Source organism: Cariama cristata, unplaced genomic scaffold, assembly GCF_000690535.1.
Source record: "Cariama cristata isolate BGI_N322 unplaced genomic scaffold, ASM69053v1 scaffold8336, whole genome shotgun sequence".
NCBI lineage: Eukaryota > Metazoa > Chordata > Aves > Cariamiformes > Cariamidae > Cariama > Cariama cristata.
This window is the reverse complement of record NW_009623819.1, coordinates 65,830-93,625: the sequence shown is the minus strand read 5'-3', so window position 1 is coordinate 93,625 and position 27,796 is coordinate 65,830. Positions and strand designations below refer to the sequence as shown.

General features: G+C 43.6%; 1 protein-coding gene across 1 annotated transcript in view; it reads left to right on the top strand.

Moving 5' to 3' along the window:
• Window positions 1-12,679: 12,679 nt before the first annotated feature.
• LY86 (lymphocyte antigen 86) overlaps window positions 12,680-27,796 on the top strand; it is a 25,454-nt gene continuing 10,337 nt past the window's right edge. The window contains exons 1-3 of the mRNA XM_009702917.1: window positions 12,680-12,844; window positions 25,926-26,012; window positions 27,501-27,629. Of these exons, the coding sequence (XP_009701219.1) occupies window positions 12,724-12,844; window positions 25,926-26,012; window positions 27,501-27,629 (337 nt within the window). The 5' untranslated portion in view covers window positions 12,680-12,723. The remainder of the gene's footprint in view (window positions 12,845-25,925; window positions 26,013-27,500; window positions 27,630-27,796) is intronic.

Sequence of the window (27,796 nt, the reverse complement as noted above, 5' to 3'; positions counted from 1 at the left end):
GGGAATAGGGGTGTCACCAAGCACAGCTCTTTGTCTGGGGTGGTGTTACCCAGTGCTGATTTAGGGAGCAGAAGGATGAATTCTGTCCTGCTTTCAGCTCTCATCATTATTCAGAACACATGATTTCCAGGGAGGTTGCCAGCGCTGCACTGCACCGCTTGTGATGGTTAATCCTCGTACGGGAAAGCTCCACAATGGAAATTGTGAGGAGAATGCAAAATAAACCAGGAAAACCTAGCAAACCATCATCAGCCTCCACAAAAGGTGGAGGCATCCAGGCCTGGCCTCCCCCCAGACCTTTTCCAAGGCACTTTCTTGAAATCGAGCTTAAAAAAACCCCATCTCTTGTTGCCCCAGGGCCTCACAGAAAGGTGAGCTCCCACTGCCAGAGCCAGGTGGGCAATGCAGGCTTCTTTTATCATTTATTTATTAATTAAACGCTCTGTGATAAGGCACATCTACATGCAGGTCCACAGCTCTGCAGGCCAGGAGGGCCCATGGTGGCCGGGAACTTGGACAAACAGCACCATCAGGTGGTTCGCCTGGAAATAGATGTGCACAGCCACCCAGCACATCTCCAGCAGGACCTGGCCATCCCTCTGCCCTCCTCCTCCAACCCTCCAAGCAGGGAGGGTCCGCAGACCGTCCTGGGAAAATCCGAGTCCAAAATTGCAAGAGAAAGCTTCAACGGCAGCAAGGCACATCCCGGCAAAGCCTTAAGGGAAAACTTCTAATGTGCTTCTTCCCCCCTGCTATGCAAGTCTTTTATGTCTTATCCTTTTCATTGCTGACAGCTCTATGTATCTCAGCTTTAACTACGTAATTTAACTGACTTGTTAACAGGCTACCTGCTCTGGCATCCAGAGTGCTGGTCTGAGCAGAGTACAAATCTTGATTCCCTCCCTCAGCTTCTTCAAATTTTGGGGACAGTGGCAAATTGATGTTTTCACCTTGAAAACTCCCCAGGGTACAATGGTCCCCTTTGAGCCATTGCTGGCATCCACCTCCCCCTTGCCTCCTGCACAGGGAAGAAGGGCGATGCCTCGTTCAGCCTCAAGCAGGTGCTCTTTCACCCACGAATGCCTTTGAAAAAACTTGGCTCCTTCAGCATCTTTGCTGCCTTCTCTCACTGCTCATATATTTGGTCAGTGCGAACTGGGAGCAGAAGCATTTCCTACTAACAAGCCAGAGCCCCTTCTATCCCCTGAGAGTCACCGAGCAAATACAGCCCCAACACACATAAAGAGAACAGATGAGAATTCTGCTCCCAGACTCCAGATTTCAGGCACATCACAACCTCTGCCCTCAGACTCCTGCCTGTCATCCTTACCTGTCCTCATAAATACAGGAGAGCACTGGATGAGACAGTCAGAAGGAAAACAAAAATACTGTTTCACCCACAGTGCTGTGACTACAGCCATACCCACACTCTTTGCCTGACTGCCAAGGGAGGAACCTATGTCATCAGTCTCAGTTGCTTTTCTCATGGATTTTCAAAGATTTTTCCTTCAGGGTGTTCTCCGGTCCAGTGAATAATTAGGTATTTCTAATTGTCTCCTAGCAGAACTTAGGTCATTTAAATAGAAATATAAACAAGTATTTATATTCAGTTGTTTGTATATTTCTTTATACGTATATTTACTTATAGAAGATAAATATTATACATCTTACATCTATATAAGATCTAGAAATAAATACGCAAATAAACACATATACAGTCACATTCATAAATTTAAGGGAAAACTATTCAAACATGTGGTTACTCAGTTCCTCTCAGAAACACCACAGCTCAGAGTTTCAGCCTTGAGTGCCCACAGTTAGATCTTACAGCAGCAATCCTGAAAATCAGGACCTTCCATAGTTATGTTTGTGCTTATGCATATAAAAGGATTGATTTACATATCTAATTTTAGGCCTCTCATTTTCAAAAATTTGTGGCCTGAACAGGAAGTCCCATGTTTCCAGTTATATCACCCCAAGGGGCACTTCTGTACAAAGTGCATTATCCAGTCACCTTGAAGGGATGTTAAAGCATTACAAGTTGTTGACAGCCCATCTCAAAAATCTCTGCCTTCTGTAATAAAGAGACCTCCCAATTCCCAGACATGCTCAATGCAATAAAATTTCTGAACATCCCACATAAAGATGATAACAGAACACCTAACACAAAAGATGAAAAAAAAAGAAGAGGAATGCTATTATATTTCCCATCATGATATCGACATTAAGCTCAATAGCTGCTTATTTCTACTATAATTGTGCCAGAGCCATTTTGAATTTTGTTTTCTTTATGCACCTTGCTCTTAGTCTGAGATATTTGGGGAAAAACAATGCACAAAACGGCACTTAAATGCACACAGTGACGTCTCACCAGTTGCTACTAATGATGTCAGAGGAGGTCAGGTGGGCACAGAAGTATGAATTGTCCCTACATTTGTACATTTTTTGTGAGTGACTAAACAGCACCCAGGAGACTGAAGTCTTCCTAGGACAGGAGGAACACAGAAAACTAAGAAGGAATGTCTTTTTTTTCCTGCCATCTTAATTCTCTTTGCTTTCAAGCCCTTCCTCAGCCCTTGCCTTTTATTTTTCCGTAAAAGGAGAACGCAGTGCTAAGGAAAGTCAGCTTGCAGCAGCGTTGGTTCATGGGAAAGCCTGCACAAGCCACCTCCAGGCACTTCTGTAAGTACATTTTTTTTCTACACTGGGCTGTCAGTTGCGCTGCTCTATTCTAAGCGTAGAGCCATGGAGCAAGATGCTTGGGGTGGATTTGTTGGCAGATCAGTAGGGACTCATAATATTCCTGCCAAATTCATTTTCTCATGTGACCTGAGCTTGACTTGGAACATGGATTTCCTACAGAGACAAGTTTGAGCAGTGCCAGGAATTTGAAGGCCAGGTGGTCTGCAAAGCTTCTCCCCAGGCTCTGCGATCCTATTTCCTCACGTCATTCTTTCCAGCCAGCACAGAGCTCAGGCTGGGGTGCTCACAGCAAACCGAGTCCTCAAAACCAATGCAATTGCTCCTTCCCACCACCACCAATCCTCTGGAAGAGATTGTGACAGAAGTGGGAGGAAAGATGAGCACGTTTCTGCTAGGAAACCGATTCAGACAAGCTTTGACCGACTGCTAGTGAAACTTTTCTCTGCCAGCGGAAACTCTAAAAAAAAAAAAAAAAAATCCCACATTTTCATCTCAGCAACATCCAAATTGGGCTTAGCTAGTCTAAACTGTCATCTCCTTGCTAACTCAGAAAGCCTGTATTTGCCTACCTGGAAGGGAAAGCTATCACAAAGACAGATAGATAAGCTTTTCTGAAGAAAGCTATACATAGCCACACTGGTCTCTTGGGACAAGAAGGTCCATACGTTAATTTTAGATCTCTGGCAATCTACATACTAGAAATACCTTGTGGCTCTGATCCATACTGACTTCTATTAAGGAAACAGAAGCTAGAATGAGCTGGAAGCTCTCCCAGATGATGCTTTCTGAATATCCATTGAGAAAAAACAGCCTACCCTAATATATAGCTTGCCCCATCCCTAAGAAATTTTTGTTAAAGAAAGCAAGTATGGCTTTCCAAAGAGGCACAACAGCATTGTGACGTGGTATCAGGCCAGGATCCGGACCAAAGAAGCTGCTTTTCTCACTGTTTTGTCTCAGCAGCAACCAGAGGTAATGCACAGATTACAGTTGTCTGCTTCTGGACTTCTTAATCCTCTTGTACCACTAAGAAAGGACCCTCGTTGTCCCACCCCTGACACAGAGCAGTGAGTAGCAGTCTCATCCTAAAATGGCTCCTGTTATTCTCTCTAGAAACGTTAGAGAAGCAGCAATGGCCCTTCACACATATAATCCCATATCTATAATTGCTGCCTTGTTGGCAAATTCCCATCACAGATTGCACTCAGCTCTATCCCACCCTCACATCAGATGCAATCCACACCAACCTGTGCCTGCTGGAGTGCCTAGCTGAGGTAGCGGGGTAGAGAACAGCTCACGGCATTGGCACCCTCAGGAGACTGAGCAGAGAACTCAGATTTCAGCAACTCTGACCCCCCTACTTCGGCTGAAGCCATCCCTGTAGCAGCTCTGTCCTGAGAGCCTGAGGAAGGGGTGGATGTAGCACATCTTTCCCCTCCACCTAGGAAGGAGAAGCCTGTACCAGGTTCTGCTCCTTCCCATCAGATTCGGTTGCAGCAGCCAAGTTCTCCCTGCACAATCACAATAATGCTCAACACAAAGGGAGCGGTATCTTCCATCAAAGCAGCATTTGAAACAACAGCACAAGCCACTGAGAAAGTGAGCTCCCTGCGTTCCCGTTGTTGGCATCGTGCTGATGACAAGGGAACACTAAGAAACCCTGTGTTTCTACAGTCTGAGAACAGCGGGATAAACTCAGGAATAGCTGAAAACCAGGAGCAACTGTAAACTCCCTTAGCATACATGCTTCTGCTGGAAGAACGTCAGCAGCGGCTATGAAATTCATTTGCATCAGACTCGCAACTTCTTGACACTAGGTTGACCACTCTGAAATTCACTCTTCATCAGAAACCAGTTTAAACTTAGTCTTCCTTCAGCTGTAGTTTCTCTACCTCCTTTTTTCCATGCATCCAAATAAATCCAACCTCACCACTCATCAGTCAGAAAGGAGAGGAGAAATACGGGTTTGGAAACACTCAGGTACCAAAAGGCAAAGTAGGTCAGTGAAATCCAAAACTCTTGCCTGCAAAGGCCAAGCTACTTGTTCACAAAGTCTGTTGCTGGTAAGAGACCTCCACTTTTAATTGCTTTTCCTTTTACAGTCCTCTCAGTGAACAGAGACTTCTTCACATACCTGCCAGCACGTGATTACGAGGACACCTTTAAAGACTTCATGTCAGGCCTGTGTGGAAGTCAACTGGATCATTTTGTGGGAGAAAGACTATCAGTGCTAGGTGACCCAGAAGTACAAAAGCAGTTATTTTGGACATTCATCCCTGCTTATGGGTGATTATTCAATCCAAAACCCTGCCAAGTTGCCAAGTTCCCCAAAACAATACTTGCGCATCTATGAAATTTCACTCTGTTCCACTGTGTGCATTTGCCTATAGATACTTGACATCTGTAGATATCATTTCCTGCCCTGTTGAGTCACCTGTAAACAGAATTTGTCTGTAGGGCTAGAAACTCTGTACCTTACATCAAATATTAACTAGTCTTTTGTTGAGGTTGCTCCGTCACAAGGTTCCAGGGCATATTATGAAAGAAGTCCCTGGACACCGCTGAGCATTTCCCGGGCAGCAAACTCAGCTTATTCTACAGAGAGTGTCACTTTCCTTTGAACACAGAGGAAACTGCACTAAGCCAGGATGGAGAAACACCCATTTCCACCAGTTACAAAAGCCAACGCCATGCCTCAGTTCAACTGTCCTGGTGTGCCATTCCTTACTGCTTAACCAGCACCGATCTGCATCAATCCAAAGTTGCACACCAGCACCACAATGTTGGCAAACAAATTCAGTACACCCAAGAGGGTTGTAGGGTTTTAACAGAGTTCACTGATCCACTGTGATCCTGATTCAACACCAATTTAAACATATTGCATGGCTGAAGAGCTGCTCACAAGCACAGCCATGAAGTAACACAGGAGAGATTGACTCCTGACATAATGAGACCTGCCAAGTTCATGCTAAGACAGAGGTTGTTTCCTTAAGCTAATTAAAGGTCTCTCGCCAAAGCAGTTCCTCACCATATTGCTGCCACTGCCATGCACTGAGAGGCAGTCCAAAGGGACAGCACAGCAGTGGTAAACATCCTTTCTCATCTCCATTGAAGCTTGAGGTTTCAAAGCTTCTCCCATTTTGAGCTTCATCTGAACAAAAGGAGGCCACCCCCATGGCAGCTCAGAGTCTGTTAGCTCAGGAGAAGTCCCCATTCAAGTCCCTGCTTTGAACTTCATCCTCTCAAGAAGTAAAAATGTTCCTCAACCTATACAGGTTATTCTGGAAGGGGAGCTTTCTGCTAACTGCGGTGCTTGCTCCTGGTGCTGAGAAAACTCCCCTAACAGTATGCACATTCCCACCACGTTGTACCAGCACTTCCATAAGAAGCTTTGGACTCAGTGAAGTGGTATTTTCCAAGAAGAACAGTACTCACTAGAAAATTCCCACCCACCTCAAAACCCACAGTAATAACTCCGCACAGCTTTTGAGATCAGTTGGTGGAATTGAGGAGGGGAGACACAGAAGCAGATGAATGCTTTTCTCTTTGCACCAAAGCTGGTTTTGTCGCTTCCACCCCTACTACAGTTTGAGAGACCACATGACTCCAAGGCCAGAATTTCTTTTTAGCCTTAGGCTCATGTACATTTGCATCATGAACATGCAATGCAAACCACAAATAAATGTGTGCACATAACATTGCCTCTGCTCCGAGTGGTGCTAAGTCTGCTTTCCTCCTTCCCACTCCCTTATTCATAGGTGCACGGTGCAGATGAGTTGATAAACGTGGCAACACTCGTCCAAGAATAACATCCTAAATTCTCAGTCACTCACTCTGTACTTGGACACATGTCACCTTAGACACATCACAAGTATGGCTATCCTCTTCAGAGAGCACCAGATTAAACTCATCCTACACTTTCTTCCTGCATGCAAACAAATGGCAGAGAGATAGTATATAAAAATCACCTTCCTGCTCCAAATCTACCATGATCAAATGTTTTCTGTGTCTCTGATACTTTTTTCCCCTCTGGAAAGAAGGTGCCAAAGAGAAGAGGCCATACAGAAGACAATCTAGTTCTTTCCTTAGGGCTGAGCACAGAGTTTGTGTCACTACAGAAGAGTCCTTGGCACAGCAGTACAACTGAGGGGAATAAAAACGTAGTGATAAATGAAAGTTGGAAAACAGACAACTGCTCTTGCCTGGTTACCACCCGTCTACTTCATACCTATGTTTCAAATGCTTCTTCTGCTACCAGTAGAAGTCTACAAGCCCAAAACCCAGAATATTTCTATCTTGTCTTCCAGTGCTTTACAAATGAGTTAAATAGGGTTTTAACAAATAATCTATGTTTTTACATGAATATGCTATATAATCACAGCGCAGAAATTGCATACAAATCTTTGAAATATTAGACATTATAAATGTAAGGATTCAAATGTTAAAATCTAGAAGTATTCATAGAATTATAGAATGGTTTGGGGGATCTTTAAAGGTCATCTAGTCCAACCCTCTCCAATAAGCAGTGACATCTTCAACTAGATAAGGGTTGCTCAGAGCCCGATCTAACCTGACCTTAAATGTTCCCAGGGAGGGGGCATCTACCACCCCTCTGGGCAACCTGTTCCAATGTTTCATCACCCTCATTGTAAAGAAAAGTCTTCCTTATATCTAATCTAAATCTACCATCTTTTAGTTTAAAACCATTATTCCTTGGTCCTATCTCTACAGGCCCTACTAAAAAGTCTGTCCCCATCTTTCCCACAAGCCCTCTTTAATACTGGAAGGCTGCTACAAGGTCTCACTAGAGCTTTCTCTTGTCCAGGCTGAACAACCCCAACTCTCTCAGCCTTTCTTCATAGGACAAGTGCTCCAGCCCTCAGATCATTTTTGTGGCCCTCTCTGGACCCGAGGAACATGGTTGCTTCATGATAGCAGCTTAAATTGACTCTTTCTCCACAACTGTCCACCAGTGTACTTCAGGCAGAGACTGGTTTGTTACCAGAAGGAAGCTGTACAAGGCTTCACACTTTTGCACATACCATTACAGTTGCATGGCCTAAGATGTGTATGTTGGCACAAACGCACACCCTCTCACTTGGCAGCAGATGAACCAGGAACCTTTAGTCTCTCTCACAGGCTGCAGACTCCAGGTGGAGTCCTGCAAAGTTGTAACAACATACAAGCTTAGACAGTTTTCTGAACATTTAATACAAATGATAAAAAGAAAGTTCTTTCCTTTTCCCCATACCACTGACTACTCCATTTTCCTGAAAAATTAAATTTTAAAAAGAGAAATTAAAATTAGCAAGGTAGGTAACATAGTAGTCTGCTACTATTTAAGGTGTCAAAGTAATTAAAACCTGACCTGTATAAAACCGTGTAGGCTCATGCTATACCCACAAACAGCATCAGTGCTTCACGAGGAGCAAGTACTCCTGAGCAGCGGTCCAACCCCAGACAGCCACAAAGGGCTTGTGCTGAGAGCATCCCATGGCTCACCAAAGGTCGGCTTTACAGTGCTCAGAGAAAGCACGAAACAGCAGCCCCCGCCTGCAACTTCTGCTCGTGTCAAATTTTGTCACTTTGCAGCAGTCTCAGCCCCAGCTATCGGTTTGGTCCTGGAGCACTTGCAGGGACAAGGAATGATTGCAGGAGCTGGGTGCCCGCCGAGCAGGTGCTGCAGTGGCGGCCAAGAGGGCTGGTGGGTCCCAGAAACTTTCTCATCCCATGAAAGGGAGAAGCCTTGGGGGCTTGAGGCCCCAGCGATCTCTGGTCCTGCAGACCTTATGCAGTGCATGAGCCCCACCAGGCACGCTGCTGAGGCACAGCGCTTCAAACCCACCCAGCACTGTGGAAATCTCAGAAAAAAACACTCATCTTCTTTCAGGTACAGCTGAAAAGGGAGTGGGAGGGGTGGCACATTAGTTTATATTGCATTTCTAAGACCTTGGATTTTTAACCTAAACATTAAATACACTATTACAAGCACAGCAGGAAAAGTTTACTTTTCTGGAGCATGAAGGTATCTCCTCTGAAAAGTCTCGTCTATTTGCTGAGAAATTTTCACTTGCTGTCTTTCACTAGCAGGAGACCCACACTGAGAAATATGAAGCAGAAAGCTTTTATTCAGAGAGAATTACAAGAAAGAGGAAGAGAAATCAGTGAAGCTTTTAACATGAAGTTTTTAATGTGAAGCTTTTCCTGTGGAAACGTTTCAGTGTACAACACAGATGTACACAAAGACACCAAAGGCAAGGAAAAAAGGTTTTGGCTTGAAAGAAAGAACTTAAACTTTGGTTAGGACTCACCTTATACTGGATTTACACAATAGGGGGGGGGTTTATCTTTAAATAAAAGAAATTCGTAAGAGGAAACCCCATTGCTGAGATCAGGTGAAGCACTGCTCAGGTCTATGTTTGAAAAAGTTTTGCAAACACCACTACTTGGCTAGGAGCATAGGAAAAACAACATACCCATAACTATTTTGGCAAAAGTCATAGTGTAGGTGCAGGAGGCCCCGCTGGAGCACTGAGCCTCATGACTAGCTAAACCTCTGCAGGGAGCCCAGAGAACAATTAAACCAATTCAAGGGCAAGGATGCCATGTGAGCACAAAACAGCTATTTGGGGGTGGAGTAGGGGGGTCATTTGCTGATACATCAGCAATCTTGTATCAGCCAACCCAAGAAGTTGCAGACATTAATGTAAAACTTACCTGCTTACTACTCTGCTATGGAATCATAGAATTGTTTAGGTTGGAAAGGACCTCTAAGGTCATCAAGTCCAACCACAAACCTAGCATGGCCAAGTCCACCACTAAACCGTGTCCTTAAGCACCATCTACACACCTTTTAAATGCCTCCAGGGATAGTGACTCCACCACCATATCTTTGTATCTTTTGCTCTTCCTAACTATATTACACATACAATAATCTTCTTGATAAGGAACAAGAGGCTCTTTCACTCTTCAATACTGCAGAAGCATCCAAACAAGGTGAAGAATGGTCTAGATATTTGAAACCACTGTCCCTCTTTAAGTAAATAGCTTGCTTTACAGGCACATTTTTGATCTGCTTATCTCTATGGTCAAAGCCTTCAATCAGGCAGATAAAGAAACACGCTTGTTGGCCAGCAGAGCAACCTGCCAAAACAGAATTCCCACTGCCAGCACTGATACCACTTCGTTTAGATGTAGTTTCTCATCCCACAGGCTTCGGCTGTTTGAAGGGAAAGCAGTTCTCAGAACAGATGGAGTTGGTAATAAAGCTCTTTCTAGGAGATACAAGGATTACACAGGGAATGAAATGGCGAAACAGTGTCTGGAGTAGATGTTGTAAACTTGAACCACTCAAAGTAAAATTCCCTTCCCACTGAGAATAACATGGTGGGGCAAAGTGGAAGTGACAGCGTGGCTTTCCAAAACATTAGTTATCATGGCTGTTCCCCCTCAGAACATTGGCTACCCAAAAACTACTTGAGACACACATTCCAACCTTGCATTCAAAAAAAAAAAAAATAATCTTGTGACTTGTCATTTTGAGTCAGTGTCAGGAGCACTGCCAAAAAAAAGGATGAAGTAGCTGTCTCAAAAGAGCAAGAGAGACTCTATGCACCAGACGGGGAAACAGTACAGGCACTTGTCTGTGCCTAGCAGAGCTCCTGAGCTCATCTACCAAGTCATTTCGGTTTCCGCTAGCTCTACCCCAGCCATCCTTTCAGGGAAGCAGGAAGATTTGCATCCGGAAGTCCGGTGTTGTTCCACTTTCCCAGGCTGTCTGCTTGTGCTTAGACTGAAATCTCTGCAAGGCAAGGCCCAGACTCCTGGATATCTGCAGAGCAGCTACTGCAGGGCTTCTGCAAAGCTGAAAAACTGCTTTGAGTCAGTACTTCAAAAGCCACGAGCACCAGCAACGCTGTTCCAACAGGATGAGGTGGGCTGAGGGAAGGGAGGGATAAAGAACAAGCCCAGTGTCCAGGTAAACCATTCTAGTCCAGACCTAGGCTCCATTTAACCCAATAACCTGTACCCAGCAGTGTGGACAAGCAGGCATGCAGAGAAAAGTAAGAGCAGGGCAAGCATGTATGGTATTTCTCCCACATATTTTTCCAGCTTCCAATGATTTTCATCTCAGAAGAGGTCCTGAGCCTGATTTGGTTTATTTAGTGATCCCCAGCAGGTCTTCTCTTTGAAGCATTTGCCCTATCATTTGATTTGCTTTGTTCATCATTATTGAGCATTAAGCTGACATTTTAAAAAAAGGACCATGATGATGTCATTCCTAAAAAAAATCTGGAGGTTGCGTTCTCACAGTCCTGATCCAAAGTACTTTGCATTTTGTAATAAATTGCTATATCAAATTTTCCCACTAAGGCCTACAAAGACAGTGGAAGAACTTTTACTTTACATGATTCTAGTTTAAACATATTAGTGATCTTAGACAATGTCTCTCCTTACTATTCCCTTTGTAATTGCACTTGTTTTCGTCGACTATCCGCTGGGTACAACCAAAGTTCAGTCAGACCAGGCTGATCTGTAACCCAGATCTCTTTATGCAATTTGTGTGTGTTTCATGCCTAAGGACAGTTGCCTGGATTCTCACTCTGGCCCTGGACGTATAATTTACCATTACGATAGTATCCAAAAACACGAAGTAGGCCTTATTATTCAAAGCAAGGTCTCTTGGATTGTATTGAATTGGCTTTTAAAACTAATACATCATGGTCGAAATCTTGGCTCTCCTCTTTAATCTATGGGATTACTTTTAATACCTTCGTTCAGGCCAGGATTTTGCCTGAGGAACAGCTCTGCCATTTAGCATTATTTCATAATTATCTTGTTAGGTGCTCTCCTGTACATAGGCTTTCCCCTCTTCAATTTTATTCAGTGGCACAGCAAATGATACTCGCAGCCTTCAGAGCAAGAAATGCTGAGATGGCCAAAGTGATCTTTTATCCAGCTCTGTCATGCTGCACAGCCAATTTCTCCTTGTCTCCAGCTCAGAGAAGACTATTGCAGACATTTGCTTTAGGGTTGAATTTAGCTTGTAGCTTTTTTCCAGTTGGTGCTCTGTCCAGGAAAGACTTTTTTGGCAGCGGTAGTTTGAAATTCTATTCCAACCCTGGATCTTAAACCAAATCAGAGAAGTTCACTGGAGATGAAGCAACCCTCCCTCCTTTCCTTACTGATTATTCCCTGCCATCTGCAACAGCCACTAATTTCTGCATAAAGCACAGCTTTAAAAAAAGCTAGTGCAAATAACAAATACAGAGTGTCACTAGTGGGCAGTTAAATAACCAAGAAGACAGAATGAAAAAAAATTAAGTCTAGGATTACCTGATTGGGTATACTGTTAAATAGTACATTCCTAAGAACCACTGAACAAAATGAACATAAACGCAGTATCTAGCACAGTCAAGCAGAAAGGATTAATTCCTGAAAGTTTCAACACTTGCTTATTTGGCATCAGCTTTATCAGACCCACCTCCCTTCCCTCTAGCAGGCAGACTTGTTACTAAGAACAACATAGAAACCAAACTGTCCATCTTGCAAAATTTGGTCTGACTTCGTGTGATTAAGATGGGGCAATTTGGAGTGCAATGTTTTGCAGTCAGAAGGGCTAAATAAGCCCGTCTGAAGTGTTGACCCAAATGCTTTGACTTCAAGAGAAGAAACTGGCAGTGACAAAAAAACTAAACACTTTGCTGCATTGTTCCAGCAGGCACCGAGGAAGGGCTACGCCGTGCAGCGAGTAGGTGTGATTAGCTCATTTGTCATTAGTTTAAACTAACACAAAGCAGAAAGCAGAAGTCTAAGCACTCGGAAATAGCACCCTCCAATTCTGATTAACCTCTTGTTTATACCACGTTGTGGTAAGCTAAGGCTGCGTTGGCTCACTTAACCCTTCTGCAGGCGCCAGTGTAGTAACTCCTGTCTTCCTTGGAAAAAGGAAGGAACCTCTCCCTCCACAGAGGGTTAGCAAGAGACGGAGAAGTAACCCTGCAAACTACCACCACTGCCATGAAGACATCGAACGTTCTTGTTCTCATCTTAGTCCTGCTCTACATCAATGCCAGCACAGAATGGCCTACGCACACAGTCTGCAAAGAGGAAAACTTGGAAATACATTACAAAAGCTGTGGTGAGATTTTTTTAAATTTCCATTTTTCTTTTAGCTGGTCAGCAAAGTTGTTCTTAGGCAGTTAGAGAGGCTTATAAGCCAGGCAATGAGTGGAAGGGTTACACTCCCAAGCTAGCACTGGGTTTTGCAGCTAAAAATATTTTTAATCTTTCAAATATAGCTGGTTTGGTCGATACACACACAAATCAAACTGTATTTAGATAAAACATAATAAAGAGGAAATAGCGTAACCTAATTCAGAATAACAAACAGCTGTCAAAAATCCAGTTCAGCATGAAAAAGATGACTAGGATTTTTATCTTGAAGTTAGGTTAAAGAAAAAGAAGGCAACCCTAGATCTTTATCTTTTTTTACCCCTGGGACAAAACAGAATCTTCAATGCACTGATCTGCTGTTTTCTTAACGTGCAGCAAGACTGTGGTGATGTGCTTTCTGTCCTCCCACTTGGAGTGACAAGGGACCCAGCTTGACAGTGGGAAGGATTCGTGTTCTCTGCCATTGCCACCGTGCTTAGCGAGACCTCAGCAGCAGCACTTAACAGAGGCATTTCCCAGGGACCATAGGGTTTTGTTTGTTCTTTAAATCTGTAGAGAAGAAAAGGAGCAAGTGGCACTGGAATGACTGAAAACTAATTCACTGAATGGTGCCTGCTTTCCACCTCTTGCTTTGCCGGCCTTGTGCCTCTCCTATTGTGCTGATCTGCTTTACAACTGGGACAAAGGGAATTAGATCCACAGACGCCTCATTCATTTTCCGCACGTGATGTGAAAAGCGATTCATGGCAAATGAGCACCCTACAGTTTGTTTTTCCAATTCATCCTGATATAAAGGGTTTCCCAGGGGGGCTTTTTCTCCCCTGTAGCTTTCATGCTGTTTTGCACACCCATTAAAATAAAGCCAGTGAGGGACAGGAGAAGTAAATAAATATTTGTAATGCTATTCTTTACTGGTCTGTTCCCAGGGGACTAAAGTCAGGCTTCACATATTATAAATGGGTATACCGCATTAGGAAAATATTTAATTACATATTGAATACAAGCTTTGGTATTACCTTTATTTTAGTAAGAATTCATTGTATAAGTTAATTCTGTTCCCTCAACTAGTCTCAGTTAGCATGAGATGCCTTGACACAGAAGCACAGGCTACAGTTTGAGTCAGTTCAAAGACAATGAAATTTGTCTGTTGGGCATGTGTCAGTCAGACCCTTTCCCAACAAGCCTTCTCACAACAACTTTGTAATGACAGGAAGCACAGAGTCAATGCTAGACAACTGCCCGTACTCTTTAGCTATTTCAGGGGAAGACTGCCCCACACGTCCCTCGAGTCTGAGAAATCCTCATGGCATTTCCTGCTCCACCAAAGATGCCAGAGGATGACACATTTTGGGGATACAGTGGCCACAGTGAGGTATCTAGTAGGAAATCTTGAGTGAAGGATTCCCTGCTGGCTTCAAGAGGGTCAGGATTTCACCTATGTTGTTGTTACTATAAACTCTAGGATGTTATCAGTGAATCAGGGTTGAATCAAGTAAAATTTAAGGAAGTTGAGAGAATTTTAGCTAAGTACTTCACAACTTTATTTCTGGAGCTGAATGCTCTCTATCAACAGATTAATAGAGTTCAGTCTGAGCATTTAAAAAGAAGCTAAGTGTTCATTTTTACTTTGCAGTTTATCAGATCTTCTCCTATAATGCAGTAAAGATCTGACTAAAGCCAAAAATATGAGCTAATGTAACTGTGATAAATGTCGCAGAGAAGCTTAGGTGGATAACTGAAGACAGACAGAGAAAGCATAGCAATCTCCTGTACCCAGGAGCAAGTCCCAGCTCCCTATTGCAAGCACTTGCTCTAGCTGCATCCTGCCCCTAGAATGTGTAAGATACAGGCATGCCCCAAGGCCCCAACCTCACTCCATGTTCTGGATCCCATAGAAAGGATCCCCATTCCCACCCAGCCATGTCAGACTAAACGTTCAGTAACCAGGACCTCAAGGCACACATCAAAAGAAAGGGTAAAGACCGTAGTGATCAATATAATGCACTTGTAAAGAAAAAGTCACCTAAAAGAAATCAGACAAAAATTCTGAGCAGCAAGTCCATGGTGAGAAACTCAGGCTGAGAGACTGGTGGTCTAAAAGTAAAATAAATAGACAGTATGCTGCCTCCTCTCTATAACCGCAGGAGACAACACTGAGACGGTCTATAAATAGCAAGACATTTCCCATCAGTGCCACTCTTCCTCCCAGGAAGAAGTGACAAAAACGAAGGAAGATCTCAAATGACCACAAATCACTTTAGAAACCTGGGCAGGGATCCCGAGATAAAAGCAGCACAGGTTAACATCTCCAACTGAGAAAAGAGAACCTTAATTGGCAAGTCTATGCAGAGACATGAAAAGAACCTGCTACACAAATGGCTGATTCCTATCCCTTTTAATTTCACAGTGATTTTTACAGTAATAATGCTTTTGATCTTTCCAGCTACATTTTAAAAGGCAATTGTCTGGGAAGGGAAAGGCAGGAAGGCAACAGTATCAAAGTGCCCCGAGCAGATTCCAGTGCTATTTGAGTGTCAGGCATCCACCTGAAAGTGCAAAGTGCAATACAGTCAGAGACTACAAAATATAACTCCTTACTACATCTACCAGCACCTGCTCCTAGATCATTCACGTAAGCCTAATTGTGTTAATTAGCCATGAAAACATTCTTACAATGTACTGTTCAAACGGGGCCCTATTCAATAGGGTAAAGCAGGTGATTGCTGCTGCAGACACATGAAAAATATTTTCCAAGTACTCTCACAGCTCTTTCTTGAAATGTTAGTAGGCCTACATCAACAAATCAGTGTTCCAGAATGCCTGCTTGTTTCAACCAGCAAACCCAGACCAGTATACTCAGTGATTAATAAAGCTCTACATTTAGATTAGGACCTAGGAGACTTCAGAGCTGCCTGCTTTCTGAAACTGTAGATTTCTTGACAGTGCAGAAAAGGTTACTGATAAGGCAGAAGATTCTTCGAAAGGGTCCGGAGAGTATCAATCACTAAGGACTTTGTTTTCTGTGCAGGGGAGTAAATAACAGGGAATTTCAGGGGAATCTTCAGGAGAGTCAAAGTAGTAGTATTTGAAGATGACATTTTGAGAAATATTCCCTAGACTTTATAAAACACTGTTCAAACCACATGGGATTATTTTTTTGTTACTATCACAGACAAACACATTTCCCAATTCACATCTGACTTTGTTTGCTTTTTCTTCTTTTTTCACCTGAAGCAAGCTTAATAGCCATTAGTTGAAGTTTCAGGAGAAGCAGCAATCAATCAGTATTCATTTCAGCCTCCAGAACCTAAATATGAAACTGCTTACACCCTTTACCATCTTTATATCTGCATATCTACAGAGTTAAAAATAACAAAACATATTTAGGGATATGGCTAATCATTTGCTTTAATTTATGTCTTCTGCTAGACAAAGAAGCAGGGCCCTCTGGTCAGCTAGAGAACTATTTTTACAGGCCAATGCCTCTTCCTAAACAGAGCAAAGTCAGACTGAACTTATGTCCACTGAGCTCCATGAGTGCCTGCATAGCTCTGTCACACTTCAAGCAGGGTCATTTCTATAAAGTTTTTTCCTGCCCTACATTGGTATGGTGGGAGAGAGCAGCACTGCCCACTTCAGTGCAAGCTTGCACCAGATTGCATTTACAGATAGTGAAACTCTCATTCGTATGGCTTTTCTTTAAACTTGTGAGCTCAGGTTTGGATCTCCGTTAAAATGGTCCCTTCAAGTCAACAGGGTTATTCCAGTGTAGAACCTGCTCTGGTCAGATAGAGCAGTATAGACATCCTCCTGTTAAACTCTGCTTTGAGGGAACTTTTTAGTGCTTAAAAACAAAAAGCGAAGACTGGGAGACTGGTTAGATTACAATTTTCTGACGATTTCTCTGTCCATGCTGAATAGTTTCAGTCTTACTAGGGTCCCCCTCACACACTCAGCCCATCATATCCTTTCTCCTGCACAACGAGAGATGAAATACACTATTTCTCTTAAAATTTCTTTTTCCTTTTTGAAAAATAGACCTGTAACTCTCATCTCTCATCCCTGCTCCATCAGTAAAACCAACTTGTAAACAATCCTGCTAAATTGTGATCATTGCGGCACTAATTTGACAGCACATCACTTTATGTCAACCAATGTTACTAGTCCTTTTTCCTCCCTGGCCACACACATATATCCTTTAGTTAAAGCATAAAAGTCATCCAATACCTTCAGCTGGCAAAGAAAAGCCTGCAAAAAATTCTCACTTCATGCATCTTCAGGGCAAATGTTCTTCTAGACACTTGGTAAAAGAAGGTTCTTTTTCCATTATTCTTTGGTTTTTGACAGACAGATTGAGCCAGATGCTTCTCTTGGACTTATTTATTTATTTCCCTCAAGCAGTCTCCAGCAATTGCTTCTGCTTCTAAATTATTTAAAGCCACACGACATCAGTTCCCCTCTGATCTTTTGTTGCACAGATCGCTAATGGGCAAACAATCAAAGAACTTAAGAATTTAACTTGAAAACATTTTTTTCATTTGTTTGCTCTGTCCAAGCTATCTTAGTGTCATAGCCTTGCTGCTATATTCATCTGGTATAGCTTACTTAATCCAGGGGGAAGGCCAGATGTTGAGATGCGTATTTCTGGCACCAGACTAACAAACTGAAGCTATCATCAGAATCAAGATAGCATAGATGTGAGTGCATGTGCAAATCTTCTTTTAAAATTTTGGTCCCTCCATGAATTAAAACTACTTCATCTATTTCACTCTCCACTTTATTGGAGAGGAAGAAAACTTTCTATCAGTCTGTGACCCCTTAAGGTGGTTCTAATTTCATTTTACCTCTTCTTTCAGAGAGGGGAGAGTATTTGGTTACGTTTTAAAATGTAAATGGTAAGGAGGAGCAAGAGACAATTTCATACCTCCAAGGTACTCTGGCAAAAACATTAGGTTCAGCATCTAGACTTTGAACCATTTAGCAAAATCAATATTAATGCTTTCACAGAGACTAGTAGTGGAGAGAATTAACCTCAACTGAACTTTTCCCACCATGCTTTAAATTTTTCCATCTAATTTAGATCTCAGAGGTTTCCTCACAGTGCCCATTTCTTCACCAAATCAATGAAGGTCCTGCATCAAGGACTGTAAAAGAGGGTTGTTTATGTGTGACAGCCCCTCCTGCTTATCTCCAGCTGCTAAATCTAAACCAGTAGACATGTTTTCTACCTGTTGACTTTTGCCATGTCTTTGGTTACTGTAGCCACTGAGTGACTAAGGTATCACAAACAGGACAGGTAACACCTTGCGAGGCAAGCCATCAGAAAATGTGTTCTCCCCTTGGGAAACAAAATGGAGAGACATACCTACAAAATGGTATATTGCATTACAGTCGAGAAGTACTGTGGGCAAGGCAGAACTATCTTTTCCCGCTGCATGCTGCACGCGTGCATTCACTGGATAAAGTCAGGAGCAAGAATAAATGACAGTTGCTCATAAGTGCTCCAGAGTAAAGCTCTCTGTGTAAGCATGTGAAGCATTGCTAGGCTTCCTTGACATTGCCACATCCCACCTAGAGCTGTAATCAAGGCCTCAAAATACCTCTGGACCCTACAATGCTTACAGTTTACCAAAGAAAACAGAGGTAGAAGATCAGATTCTCATAGCAATTTAACAACCATCAGCAGAAACATCCAGAATAATCTAAGAAAAATTAACACACTTCAGAAAAATGCCAAAAGAACTTCAGCATTATTGTGTGTTGGTGTCACTGCATCAACTTCAAGGACGCTTATCACAACAGTGGCCATAAGGGACAAGACGTCCAAATAACCTGTACAGAAACACCACATACTGAATCCAAAACCCTTTGATCTGTCCCAGATGCTGCTTTTAGACTCAGGAGAGCTTCCAGTTGCCAAAAGCTAGAATCTTGAAAGCTATCACAAATTAATTCAATGCACCAGTTTCCTCTTCACCTGAAGATGGATGGCTCCTGTCAAATGATCCAGCAGTGATCGGGCAGGCAGGCACCCAGCTAGTTTCCTCAGCAGAGGGAGCATGCCATTCCAATTATAGCTTACTGCCATGCTCCTGCAGTGGATTTCAACCCATCCTGGGAAAATGGGAACATTTATCCCATTTATATGCTGCTGATTACTGTTCTGTATAATCAGTGGTAAAGCCTGCTATCCCAGAGCATGGCATGTGTCTAACAGCAGGGCAGTTTCCAGTAATGTTTGGTTCTATTTCTGACACAAGTCTGCGAGTCTCTTGTGAATCTGCAGTCATACTGGCAAGCACTGGTGTCCAGAGATATCTGTCTCAAGTAGAGCAGTATAAAGAACAATAAAAAACACACATGAAGAGAGAAGAGACAGATCTGGTTAGGAATACAGGCAGTTAACTGTATGCATCTTACTCATGCAGAGCATAGTGTTTTCTTACCAGCAGAATAGAAGAACAAAGACTTTCTCTAATACGTTCCCTGCTGGGCCCAAATTAATGCAGTATTTTCTTGTTACGCTCCTGTAGCTGAAGCCTGCCCTGCCTTCCTTTCCCTCTCAAGCTAACTAGGACAAATCAGGATTATCAAATAGAAATACAGATCTGTATGTGCTCTCTCTCAAAGCCGGCATCTTTCAGTTTTGTCTTCTCAAACAGGCTCAGACAAAGCTTTGTCATACCACACAAAGCAAACCTCGCTTTCCAAGTACCACCACTGGCAAAAGCAAGAAAAGTTGCCATGAGCCTTCAGACACTGGGCCTCCTCCCCTCAAGCCCTGGCAAACATCTCTAACAACGAGTCTGCTGTCAAGAAAAGTGGTTCAGGCAGGAAAAGGCAGGGAGACTCAGGTCAAGTCTTCAGCAAGGCTGCTTTATGCATGCTGGTGACACTCCCATCTCCAAACACAGCCCTCCAGCTGCGGAGAGCCCCTCACACCTGCTGTCTTTACAGGGGCTTCCCTCCAGCTCTTCACACCATACAGCTTCTTGCCCAGGCTACCAGCAGCTCCATGGCCACAGGTGGCACCTGGGTGACCTCGGCTTGGTACCGAGCAAATCTCTTCCTCTCTTCTCCATCTGTCACGCTTCAAGCCCTTTACTCATGGGCTGAGCCCTCCATCCCGCATCTGTTCCTCACACTCCAAGTGCTGCTACTCTTGCAGTCAGTGCCCCAGCAACATGTTTGGGGAGGCTACCAGCCTTCTGCGTTACTCTTTCTGAATATTTGCAAATTCGGACACCAGTTAGACTCAGCCATGAGTTTTATTTGAAATGGCAAGAGACAAAGTCTTCATCCTTTATTTAAACTAATTTTGTAAGACACTAGAATCACCTTACTCCAAAACTAGGGACACGAACACCAGCCAGTAATGCCTGTGCCTTAATCCAACCAAGCAGTATATAACTGCTCTTTGCATTACTAGTGTTCAGTACTCTTGAGAGAGGAGTGGAAATGATTTAAATATTGCATAAACACTTTTTTTAAGCCATATTTTAAGTTTCTCTTGCTAGTGTTTCGGGATTTTTTAGCTTATAGATTATACTGAGACCAAATCTTCAGGCTTCCCTCTACAGCCATGTAAGTTTTATCAGAAAGGAAGCAGAGTTATTCACTCCGTTAGGCATCTCCAAGAGCTTCAGGTTTAAGCAGACCTCAGAGACCACAAGTTGACAGCGCTGTTAGCAAAGGGGATTTCCCACAGTCTGTACCCCCAGGATATTAATGATACATGAACTGTAACCTTCCCTATTCCTTTACCTCCATGTTGCCTAAGCAAGCCAGAAAGGTATAGGAGATAAAACCCACCATGACTTCTGCAAAGGAGGAGTTATGTCCGAACTAGGCAAAAGGCTGGAGCTGGTCATGTCTGAGGTGAGCGTCCTGGGATGAAGCATCCTTATGACAAATGAGACACAGCCAACATGAGTCTCACAATTTATTCTGCTCTTCTCTGAACAGAGGGTCACGCTGCTCCTTCCAGCCGTGTCTGGACATGGCAGTGGCACGCAGTGAAGGCAGGCCCAAAGGGAAGTTCATTAAACTGAAGGTGTCCAGGGAAACCTAGATACACAACTGCAGAGTTGCTAATTCACCTGATGCTTCTTCCTCAGTACTTTGTAAGTGGATTCCTGTGTCAAATATAACCTTGAGCATTCAGGTTAATCTATCTAAATAGACATTAAAGGGAAAATGTTGCATGAATACGTAAAGTCTAAGATCCCAAATGCTTCCTCATTCTTTACCTCTCCTTTCATCACCTTGAATGTTGTAAGGACTAATGATTTAATAAAATTAAGAGCTTTGAAGGTGAGGAGTGTTGGGTAATTACTAAATATGTTTCTTCCTTGTGCTAATTTCCCACTCCTCGAGCACCAGTCTGTCCTTGTATGACCCTAGCCAAGTGCAGCTATGTCATTCCATTCAATTCTGTGGCTTATCTGCTTCTAAAAGTCTTATTTTGAAACACCCAAAGCTTACCAATTTGGAGAATCTTCTTACCACTGCAAAACTTACAGATGTGAACTCTTACAAGCAAAGCTTGCCCGCTTTCTGCTCCTATTCACTCATACCACTGATTTTCATGCTCCTATGGAAACAATGTGATTTTACAGTAGATTTGGGTGCCAGCAAAACCAGTAGAGGATAGTTAACAAGGTGAGGGGAGGGAGAGAGAAGAATAAAAGACAGAGGCTGCTGTACACCAGCCCAGCAAACTTCCTGTAACTGGCACTTCCCACCTGGCCATGCAGTTTCTGTAACACCCAGTTAGTCATCCAGCAGCTCAGGCTCTGAAGGACATAGCCATAGTGGGTTAGCACATCGTCATTCCTAGCTGTCTGCTTCACCTTCCTGCTGGAGATCACCTCCCAGCGCACAGGAGGCTGTGGGGTGCAAGGGCAGCCCCAGCTCACAGCCCTGTGCCTTGGTTTTTTTGGAGCATGGGCTGGTAGCCCCACAACTGCAGTAACCGAGACCTGAAAGCGTGTTCCCCATCTGTTGTCCCTGTTACTGGGGTAATAATCTCCATCAAAGGTACAAGTCTTGCAGCCAGGAGGGTCATGTAGATACGCCGCTGTAAATACATCTGAGCTAATTTACCTACAGATTTTCTGCCATGAACAAGGAGCAGGAAAAGAAGCTCTAGGAAGGAAAGTTCAGGAACTCCTTTTTGCTTCTAGACTGTACTACACGTCTGCTCAGTCTTCTAGAGAAACCCAGCCAAATTCATCACTGTGAGCACCTCACAATAGTAAGTCGGGCTGAAATCTTGCACTATGGTGCCACTAGCGATCGTATGCATGGAAAACCATGCACCAATATCGCAATAAATCTCCACTGGGGTGCTTGGGCAAGGGTGAAATTGGAGGTGGGATGCATGGGGTCAGCTGGCACTATGCCATGTAAGGGGTGATCAGTAGCAAGACGCCAGGTACACCCCAAATTTAGCGCTCTCAAAGCAGGATTGTACTATAGAAGCCAGTCTTCAGCAAGAGTTGTACATTCAGTGTTAGATACAGTCGAGAGCTCAGCGTTAGCCAAAGCATCAAGTTCAAGTAAGGGGTCTACGAGATCTTACAGTGCATTGATTGTTTACAAAAGCCAAAGACTTGCTTTTTTCTCAGAGCAGTTGCCTGAAAGATTTAGAACCGTCTAGAGAGAATTTCAGTCAAAATCCTGCTCTCGGGCGCCTTCGTGCTAGCTGTAAATATGTTGCAGCCCAAGCCCTTCTCACTAGATACAGAGACACAAAAAACTGCCCTTTTTCCCCTCAACAAGTAGATTTTCACCGATAAGCCTCAAGGTGTTTGCAAAATTTCCCACGACGTTTTAAGTGCTAGTAATATATCAAAGCTGAACTGGAAAAGCAAAACTCTGCAACCAGTTGAAGAGTTTCTAGCTTTAATTATGGAAGAGGGAGCAGATTGAAGGGAGTGGGTGGAGGGAAGTCTGGGAACATACAGTACTGTGCACTGAAATGTTGCAGGGAAGTGGAAGGCTGAAGGGCAGCCACACGTATTTTAGAGATTCAACAGTAAATGTTATTGCTCTGCACATGTGAAAGACATAACATGTATTTTTTTTTCAGTCTAACCAGCTCACTTCAGATTCAGGCAAACAAGGAAGAATAAGTATTAAACCCGCATAAGACACACACAGTGACTCACAGTTGTGCATCTGAGATGAAACACAAAAATGGCAATTGCCTCGAGTTGCCTTTGCCACACGAGGGACTCCTCAACATTTAAAGAAAAAGGGGTATGGCACACTATCTTAGTTCATAGTGCACAGCTGAATTTACAGACATCTTTACTTATCAAATGGTTAAAACCCACTATTTTCATTTCCTTTTAGCAGCAACCTTTCTGCCTACATGCTTTGGAATCCAGACTCCCTGGCACCATAGCTTTAGCAACACAGCCATCCTTTCAATTGATTTGTCCACACACACATCACAATATCTAAAATGTTGGATTGCAAAGTCATAGCCTGAATTTCCACAGGGACACGCTCAGAAAATTCAGTGAGGTTTCTTTTGCCAGTGGACAAGTTTACATTTCTTGGCAAGAGAGTAATAACACAAAATCCAAGCACTCTAATTTCACAAATTTTGCTGGAATTTCTCATGCGAGTGCTTCCATGCACTCTTCCTCTCTGGGGACCAGATAACACTTTTCTGGATACACCAGAGTCCTATGTTGTGTCACTAGCAATGCAGCAGAAGACACCCATGGCTACAACGCACCATGAAATTTGTCACCCGGCAAAAGAGCCCAATCCATAGGGGAAAAAACCAAAAACAAAAAACCAAACAACCTGGCATGAGACCTCCAAAGTAAAACAACCCTGGGATCAGGTTCATTGTAAGAAGCCCATGCTTTCCAGAGGAGCTTTATTTCATAAGCATCCCCTTTCCATCCAAAAAGTTATTGATGAAAAATTTTGAACTAAAAATTCAACTTCTAGCCCTAATACCATGATTTAGTTTGTTGACTAAAGCACAGTCTAGGCTCTTTGAAAAGAGCAGACCATCGTATATGTTGCAGTGCCATTTTTGACCATAGCTCCCTCTGGAAATTACAGAGTCGACAATTTTAGTCATTTGCCAACCAGCACTATTCATAGGCATCAATGCCCAAGTTGCTCTGAACGTGAGCAGCTGTTTCCTGAACCTTATCATCACACCACACAAAAAACCAGAAACAAGAGGGGTTCTTGCAGAAGTCCAGAGGAAAGCGGAAACCAAGCCCTGAGAGGTGGTAGAGACCAGAGGGGAAGCAGGAATAACGGTCCTAGAGAAAAAGAGAAGTTTGACATGGTTTCTGGTTGGAGGAGGAAGCTGCTCTCCTACCCGATTGCAACAGCTTCTGAAGCTGCAGTAACAAACCAAGAACTAACAGGAATATGGAAAGGGAGGAAAGATAACCCTCTGACTCTTGTTGCAGTCGATAACTCCAGGGACTAACTTTTCGTCCCAGGCAGATCATGCAACTGCAGAGACTACTTTAGTGGTGTGGAAGACAAAATCCAGCACAGGGACACAGAGCTGCAGGAAATATCAGTGCCTTTTATCTCCCTCCTTTAAACAGTTATTTTCATTTACCAGAACGTAAGACTTGGGAGTTTCTTTTGGACCACACTGACAGCCCATGTGTTTGCACAGCCTGGCTTAGTTAGAGTCCCCAGCCCCTCCCAGCACTTTCATTTCACGCTCCCCTCTAAGCAATCGGGCTTTGGTCACCCAGGTTTGCTCCCTGCCAGCTGCTACAGCTGTGGGGCACTACTGCAAAAATAGAGTCAGACTACACAGATGCTAGCTCAGCCTCACAGAGGCCACTCGTGACTCAAGTATCACCACAGCATCAAAGGAAAATTCTCCCAACCTGTTATTTTCAATTCAGCGAGAAGGTTACCTCAAGCAACAATAACTTAGAAACAGAATTCAATTCCCAAGTCTATATTTTGTTACCACCAGCTCTATGTAAACCAGGGAGCCTACAGTTGGTTCTGCACATGCCACAGTCATTTCTGTTGTTTCCACAGAGAAGGAAGTCGGATGCACAGGCTGGCTGGAAAGCCACCATGAGGGACAAACCAATGCCTAAAGCAAGCCTTGAGACTCAAGATGATATGTTTTCAAACTGGCCAAATCTTTCACCTCCAGCCACAGCTCTGGAAAACACTTCCACATGCTGTTGGTTGTGGCAGCTGAGCTGTCAGCTGTTCCTGCTGCCTGTCACCAGAGAGTGACACGTTGGCAAGCCTTCAGGCACAGCATGGAATCTCATGGAGGCTAGCAAGGAAGAAAGTGGAAGCAGGAGGAAAGCAATTAACGTTTGTGCAAGAGTTTTGGAGCTTGATGCAGAGAAAGGGGTACTGTAGGAACTGGTAAAAGCCACACTCACATCAGTCGTCAACTGTATGGCTCCTTCTGACCCCAGCTCTGCCAAAGGCTCCCAGAAAGGGAGAAACATAGAATATTTCCCAGGTTAGAAATATCACATGATGGTATACGCAGCACAAAATACTGCAGGATCTCAGTTACACAATTTTATTTTCAGTTTTGGACCTTTCATCCCACTTCAGGATTCAGTTTCCCAATCAGCCTTGCCAAGCCATCTTATGACACAAATGAATTAAAAAACGTCATCATAACCAATTGCTCATCAGTGCTGAGGAAGGAACGGTGATGCGCAGAGCCTGGGAAGAGCAGCTGTGCTAAGACTTTGCTATTGAATGAGTACTGACTACCCACCACTATAGGGAACTTGCTTTCCCTGAACTTGGCTCATTTCCCCCACACAGTAGGTTTTAGCCACGTACAGGCTATCATCTGAACATGCTTCAGATCAAAGTGGTAGGAAGGACAGAAGTAGCTATTAAACACAGGGTATGGGAGCTTTGAGCACATCTTAGAGAATTTTTAAGGAATATGTAATCTGGGTTTTATAATGTTTCTATATTTTATTGTTTTCTTCTATACAGTCAGTATCTCATTAAAAAATACAACTTGTTACCCACTGTTTTCTGTCTCCAAACAGATCCCCAGCAAGATTTTGCTTTCAGCATTGACCGTTGTTCTGATGTCACATCCCACACCTTTAACATCAGAGCTGCAATGGTCCTAAGTAAGTTAATTGCTATTTTCTCACGCCATAAGCATGCAATTCATGTGTGAGTGCCGCTATTAAGAGGGAGGCAAGGGTGACAACCTGCTATAAAATATGAATGGGCTTCATTTCTGGGAAGTTTTGAAACCTGTGCAGGGCTACAAAAACATCAGTTCTGTTATCAGCTCAGCCTCAGACTACATATGTCACGCTAAGGAAAGCATATCAACCCTCAGCCCCTATTCCTCGCCTACCCTTCATTTGTACATACAAATAGCCAAGGTGGGGGCTGCTCTAGAGCTTGTCTTCACAGCTAAGTCTTCTACGTAGAGTCTTGTCACATGAGACTGCCACAGCACCCATGCTCTTGTGTCGGCACCAGCAGTGCTCACCAAATTGCCAAGGCTAACCCTTCCAGGTAGGAGGCTGAAGGGGCTCCTGCAGACCAAGGTGGGGGCACCTCTCTGCCCCTCCTGGGCACGCAGAGAAGCGTGCTGGGGGAGCGCTGGGGAAGTGCTAGCCTTAGGCAACACAGCCATGCCATCAGCTCACCACCTGTGCTAGCTGAAATTATATCCTTCAGCACTTGACTGACCAGTAATAAAAGATCAAAAGCAGAACTGCACTTGAGCTAATGGGCTGGGTACACAAGTTAACATTAGCCATAGCTTTCTTTGTGATCCTTGCACAGGAGAGCCACCTTCTTGCAACCTGTTGGCCCCAAGGTCACCTAGAACCTCTACTACCAGAGCATAAATATGAGAGTGCTGCTGTATGCCTCTGGTGCTGAAAATAAGTTTGTGTGCCAAGTGTTTTTTAGTACTTGGGAATGTTCCCTTGCATGGAAAAGGTCTTCGTCCGAAGAGACATGCTGCCCTTTTGCCTAGGGAGCATCAGCTTTCATGTGGTTGCAAAGTTAAACAAGCCTGCAAAAATCACGTTACAGGCATTTGCAAATACTTTTCTGACAACTTAGAGTATGGGACCTCCATCCAAATCCAGCAGCACCAGTGGCTATATCTGTGTTAGCAAGCCAGGCTCGAGCAGGCAACCTCCTAGCACTGCCAAGCTGCCATGCTGGTCCCTGGCACAGGCTTGGCTCAGGCCGGCTACTATTTTCCCAGGCAGCAGGTACACTCCACAGGCTGTTCCCAGGGGCCCATTGGATATGGTCCCTCCGCTAGGGACAGTAGGAAAGAAAGTTTAGATGTGTGGACACAAGATTTACTATGCCAGTTGGCCTCAGAGTCAGAGAATGGTCATGAGTATAGTTTATTTAACAAAAATGAATAAAGATATATGCTGTTACATCCCCTGCTGTGTACCTTAACGGACTTAGAGACCTGTTCCTGAAGCATAGATTTCAATGTATCAGGAGTTCTCAGTGAAGATAAAACATTCAATGGCTTAAAACAGCAGGTGAAAAAGATGGAATGTTTTTAAAAATAAAGTAATAAACCTGTTGACCCTTGCACTTTCTGAGCTCTCTTTCTGCTTTGCATGTAGGACACAGCATCAAGGAACTGTATGTCAAGTTTGACCTGATCATAAATGGGAAGACCGTCTTAACCTACTCAGAGACGCTTTGTGAGCCGGGTCATTCTAAGCTTATTTTCTGTGGAAAGAAGAAAGGAGGTAATTTAGGTAGCACTCAAGTGTTTGATGGCTACTGAATACTCCAAGCAGGATGCACCTGCTGTGCTGTTGAATGCACCAATACATCATAATGTTCTGTTTACTTCAACAGCATGTTAATGGATGACAGAAACACAGTAGGACAGAGACATTTTCATTTCAGAGCC